This window comes from Oryzias latipes, chromosome 5 (assembly GCF_053564925.1).
Source record: "Oryzias latipes strain Hd-rR chromosome 5, Olatipes_Hd-rR_3.1".
In the NCBI taxonomy this organism is placed as follows: domain Eukaryota; kingdom Metazoa; phylum Chordata; class Actinopteri; order Beloniformes; family Adrianichthyidae; genus Oryzias; species Oryzias latipes.
The window spans coordinates 28492527-28498526 of record NC_136241.1 but is presented as its reverse complement, the minus strand read 5'-3'; the positions used below and the strand labels follow the sequence as shown (position 1 = coordinate 28498526).

The window sequence follows — 6000 nt, the reverse complement described above, 5'->3', positions numbered from 1 at the left end:
TAAAAGAAGGCATCATTATAATTAAAAGACCACTAGGGATGCTTTCAAAACAGTTCAAAAAATGAATGGAGTGGGTCTTTAGGAATTGAAACTGCCTTTTCCGAATTCCAATTTTTATTTCTACTTTGTTTTTTGAAGATTCTGCTCTTTTAAGGATTCTTGGCTTTGTAAAATTCTGATAATGTTTCTCCCAAAGTTCAAGTTAGAAGTCGGATTGATATTTGTATTCCAGTATTCTAAAAAAAAGTTTCGTTTTGTTCACCCAGGTTTGCTTGGGAAACAAATACTAACAGTGCATTGAAAAAGGGACAACACATATATTTCATCTTAGCAGAGCCAACACAAAGCTCAGTTTCTGGACCAAATGATCAGGAAATGGAAATTCGATTATCACACTGGCTTTCGATATTTCACTTTTTTATTAAGGTTTTATTCACCATCAAAGTCTGATGTGTCAGTCTTCTATAGAAAGAGGCAAAAAGTTAATACCCCTGCGCTCCTGCTATTCTGGATCAGGGCCAGTGAGGGTAAGTGGGGTGTGAAATAGACTCCAGTTAGCTGATGGACACACGAAAGGGCTCGGATGGTTGCTTTTCACTCACACAGCCAGAACCGCCTCTGCTCCATCTGAAGTCAAAATATGAATCTAAATAGACTGGAAAATGCATTTTCTGCGAAAAGATCCCTAAAGTGGCATCATCACGGTGCGCAGGCAGCGCGCACCGCCGTGCCTTGATCCATGCTGGGGTAGGAGGGGTTGTAGTGACGCTGTCATCCAATGGGCTCTGGCTGCTCGGGACCGAGCGCAGCGTCTCCGTGTCAGCAGCACTTTTGCGCCAGACAAGTAGGGACGTTCTCTAGCTGAGCAGCCAGGAAGAGGCACAGGAATTACTGAGGTGTTCATGACGAAGACGGCTTGTCTTTTCTTCATTGTTTCTCTTCTGACCGGCGGTTTCGCAGAGATGAACGTCAGCCGCGTCATCCTGGCGTGCAGCTTACTTACGGGCGCATCCTGGGTAAGAGATGAGTTTATTTCTTGTCTGTGCTGCTCTCCACGCTGGAAGTGCTGTACTGCTGTAGTGTTTACTTGATCTGTGCATGAGCTGCAGGAGCTCTCCAAAGTGGAGGCGCAGCGTCCTCTTTGCCTTATTGTGTTGCGCCATTGGTGGTAAAAAAAAAAAAAGATGCAGCGGAGCCTGAAGCTGCACAGTTTGTCCAAGAGTGGGTTTTTATCCCGGTCCAGCTGTAACAGAAAAAGTACCCAGAGCCTTAGCTTCCATCCTCTCCTCTAGCAGCTGCAGTGCTTTATTGCAGAGGACAGAGTAGTTTCTGCGCGTAATTCTGCTCCGTGAAGTCGCGCCTTGCTTTAGGCTGGAATTCAGCCGATTTCTTTGATCATCTCTCAGTTTGCTCAGTTTACAGTTCAGCCTGCTCCTCCTGTCTTCAGGCTGGTGCATTGAGGATAGAAATCCTCACTGTAGTGCTGATCTGCGGGGTTGGAGTCGTTTTACTCATAAGGAGAACTTACTGCAGTGAATCAGGTGGATCGCTGCAAGCGTTTCTCCCTCACACACCAGGCAGGAGCAGAGCATGCACAGAATGTCTCAACACATGCTTGCCTCTTGAACAGTCTTTCTCCACAATGCGGAGGACCTGTTTTCTCTCCCTTTTATAACGATTACAGTGCTGGCACAGCAGTGTTGATCAGGTTTGGATGATGATCATTAAGATAATGCATTCCATCTTTGTGCAGTACTTCAGCATGTCTCCTGAGACTTTGCAGTGATGCAGAGCAGGTGTCTTTAGTCCCAGATGTTGAGTTTGATGCTGTGAAACATGCGGCCTCGCGAAGTCAATCACTCACTGAGGTGCGGAAGACTGTGAGCTTCAGCATCTGCTTGGAAAAGCTGTGAGATCAGTGTGTGACACCAGATTAATTACAGCCTTTACCACTGCTTACCAGGCTTTATTTTTCCCATTTCCTTTCTTTTTTCCCCTTCAGGGGAGTAAGACAGGCCAACCCCCAAAGACTTCATGCAGACCAGGCTTCTCCCAGAACTTCTACACGGTGATTGTTTCTGGAGACGTGCTGCACGGCCAGAGCATCCTCAAAGGTGAGCCTGCTGCTGCCTGCTTGGCTTTATTAAGTGATGTTTTTTTTCTGTCACTACTCTGCTCTGATCTGTCCCCATCCCTACTGAGTGTGTGGAGGGAGACATATAATATGGCTCCATCACTCCAAAAAGGTCAGACTTGACGCTATTGTTGGTTGTGCAAAACCAAATTCCTGCGTGCAGAATGCGGATGGCTGGCCAGGATGTGACAGCAGGTGTGGGATGCATTCTGTTACAAAGCTGATGGATCAGCACCAAAATGATGTTAAGTGCAGTCAAAATGAACAATTTAGCTTTTGATTAACTTAGCAGTAAAAAAACAAATTTACATCCCTCCATCTGTGCTGCTTGAAGCCCAGAACTTTTATTTTTACTCACAGCGTTTTTCTCTGACGCATCTTTTAGCTTTTTCATTTTTCCAGTTTGATTTTTTTTCCAAGTTGGTTTTCTTCTGCTTCGTTTTTTGTTTTTAGTCTGTGGACTTCACAGGTTCTGCCACTTCCTCTGAATCTCATCTGTAAGAGACAGAGTGCATAAATGAGTGATGAAGAACACCTTGAATTGGTGTACTTTTGCTGACAGACTGCATTACTTTCACATCTTTAAAGCTGAGCACGATGAAGTTTCACCCTGGCTGAGGAGATGGGAGGGGAGTAGAGGGGAGGAGCATGCGGTTATAACACTTACTCCTTCGGAGTATTAAACATGAGAAGGACTTTGGTTTTTGCTGAAAGGGTCTTTAGTGTTTCCCTCTTCCTTCTCAGCTTTCTCTCGCTGCCGTTGTTCATGCGCCGCAGCTCAACAGCAGCACACATAAGGAAAGCTCTCCCCTGACACATTTGCCTTTATAGCCAAATATTTTTCCATTGTTTGTAAAAGACTGTTTGCCAGAAGGAAATAGCCTTTTTATTGCAATAGCTGTTTTGAGCCTTTTCTTACTCCAAGTGTTACAATTGAATTATTCTGGAGGTTGCTTTGTTATTAAAGAAGCTGACAAGGACAGTTCAGCTGGTTGGCAGGGGCAGAATTGCCCGAAGGGGCATTGGGCTTAAGGTTTGTTTTGGAAATAGGCTGAGGCCCCCTCACTGATCCAAGCAGTAAAAAGAGGGAGATGGATCCAGAGAAATGGCATACTGGATGTCTGGTCCTCGGGGAGGCAGCACCATCCTCCACATGCATCCATCCTAAAGTCTTAATTTAAAAAAAAAAAAGTTACAGCAAAGATGCATCAGATCTACCATGATCACACTACCTTTGCTTCCTGTTTATCCTGCTCTGTGTTAGAGTTAAGGTAAATCAATGGGAAAGCCGTGCTGTCCTCCCCCCTGGCTGTTTAGAGGGAAACGGGCTCCTGCAGCTTTAGCCCTTCTGCAATGATTAATGTGCTGAAGCTAATCTCATTGGAGGTCTGTTTTCTATAGTGGTACACAAAGCTGGATGAGGCTTTTAGTACTGACGCCACTGTATGTATAACCTGAAACTGTCAAAATGAATGGAGCATGAAAAGAGGTGGGATGGGTGGGGGGAATCTGGGAGGGGAGCTGCCGGACTGCTGCTGGCTGTGGCTGCTGTCTCCCTGGAGAGATGGACAGTGAGGGATGGGAGAAGGACCACAAAGCTGCGGTCCTGCAGATGCAAAGGGCGCTGTACTATTGTTTCCAGTCAACAGACTTACCTGAACTCTTTACCATGTTTCATGCTGAAGTGAAGACAACTGTTGCTTTGTTTCTATTTCTGTTTTTTGTGTGTAAAAGCTGTATGCTAAGTTAACCCAGTGACGCCTTCATTTATTTACAGCTACAAAAAAAAAGGAAGTCATTTATGTTTTTGCTTTCAAGTAGATGCTACATTAAGGTGATTTTGGAGCCAAAGCGGTTTGATGCATATTTGGATTATTAGGCGTCAAAGCAATTTAATGAAGCATTTTGAAAGAACTGTCCCTGCATGCTCCTGCTGGTCACACTGCTTCTCCGCTGTTAGCCACTGTGAGTGCTAAAACAGATGCTGGATAACACTTTTTGCTGTTGCTGACAAGCATACAAGACACAGTGAAGTAATTCAAAGGTTTAAAAGTGTTTTCTCCATGGTTCAGGTTTTTTTTTCCAAACCCTTTTATTTGCTCAGGCTGAAAACTTTAAATATGGGAACGTTTACACGGTGCTTTTGATGCTTCCATGGAGTTAGTTTGGGCCAATTATTGCTCTAAAAATCTGCACGTCTAGAAAACCATACGTTTTTTTTCACAATTGTGTTTTGTTCTCCAGCTTTTGAAGCTTAAGTTTTTCCTCTCTGGAATCCTTTGAAGAGAGAACTTTTAAGAATAAACTCGAACCATTTTAAGTGAAAACACACAGTAAAACCTGGATTGACGATGGTTCCAACATGACATCATGCATTTGGCGGTTACAGCCAGGGCTCAGCTCTAACAAGACTGCAGAAAAGCAGCATTAAACACAAGTGACTTACTCCACTGATTAAGACATCGCGACTTGCTATCACGTGGCAGGAATTTAAAAAACAACAACCAATTTTGACTCAAAGTAAGCAGAGAATCAATGAGGAAATCTCAAACCCCTTTGACCATTTTATGTTTAGAGTCAGGAAATTAGGAACTGGTTAGTGAAAATAATGTAATATCTGAAGAATTGTAAGTGTGATTTTGCAACATTTGAGCAAAAATAATCCAGTATGAATACCATTAAAACTTAGATTGAAATAACAGATTTTTGTGACTCTTATCAGCAGTTTTCTCAGAGAAGCAGGGCGGTTTCCATAACCTATAGAGTCATGCGAAGAAAGCATCGCTTTAAACATTTACACAAGTAGAAAAGTAGTAACTTTGTTGAACGTTTAAGACCCTCCAATGTCAGGCATGAAGCATCGCTGAATTACTTGATGTGTATGACCTTTGAGGTCTTTGGGCTGAGCTTTATATCACTCTTCTCACCAGCATAGCTCAGCTCAGTTTAAATCAGAAATACTGCAATAAATTCAGAAGGATGGGGGTTAAATTGTGGCAGTGGGCTGAGTCTGTTAATAAAAAGTCATTAGGTGAATGTAGCGAATCATTGTGGGTTTTATGCTGGCTGGAATGATCTCCTGCATTTGTTGGTGTTGCAGTAGATCCGAGGGGACTTCTGTCTGAAAACACCGTTGAATCAGCAGTGTGTGGTGCAGTGCTGTGTGTTTTGTTGTGGATCTTATGCAGCATTCCTCCCTTTTAATTAGCTTCAAATTCTCCAGACTGACCTCAAACAGAACTGGCTCCACCATCAGCTTGCTCAGTTTTGCTGCCCCAGTGGATTACTTCTTTTCAGTGTTGCGTTTCCGGGTCAGTCTGCCAGCTGAACAGCCGGGTGTCTGGAGCGGTCCTTTACTCCTGTCTTTTCATCTTGATCTTACATCTTCTACCGGCTCAGAATAACAAAAATCAGCGCAGCTTCTCTGGCAGAAAGAGGAGACCGAATTCAACTCTCAGTTCTGTTTCGTCTTCTAGAAGAGTTTGTAGTCGAAGCCTTGAACCCTTCAGGCCATTTGAGGACACTAACATAAAATTTAAGCTGCATTTAAAGGTTTAAAAGTTTGCTGTCGGGGAGCGTTCCTTCTTTGATCTTCTCCACCTTTTAGCTGCTTCCCCTATTTTCAAAAACTGCTTCGTATAAACACTGAGAACCGCTGGGATTCAGGATTTTAAAGTCCCACTCCGATATCTTTTGATCTATTTTAAAAGCGTTCCCAGTGGTCTCTTGATAATGTTTTTGCTGTTCTTAGACAAATAATAATAATAAAAAACCTGTGTTATAGTTTCAGAGTGGCAGGAGTTCATCAGAAATTCGCCTCTGAGTTGTGGGACCGTTAGTGCAGAGTAAGCCCGCCCCCCACATCC

General features: G+C 43.5%; 1 protein-coding gene across 5 annotated transcripts in view; it reads left to right on the top strand.

Annotated features, from left to right (window-relative positions):
• Positions 1–764: 764 nt before the first annotated feature.
• cdh4 (cadherin 4, type 1, R-cadherin (retinal)) overlaps positions 765–6000 on the top strand; it is a 263491-nt gene continuing 258255 nt past the window's right edge. For 2 of the 5 annotated variants that reach the window (XM_004069077.5, XM_020703448.3), the window contains exons 1-2: positions 765–1016; positions 2003–2114. In XM_004069077.5, the coding sequence (XP_004069125.1) occupies positions 903–1016; positions 2003–2114 (226 nt within the window). In that variant the 5' untranslated portion in view covers positions 765–902. The remainder of the gene's footprint in view (positions 1017–2002; positions 2115–6000) is intronic. The other 3 variants (XM_078947557.1, XM_078947559.1, XM_078947558.1) reach the window with 3 other exon arrangements.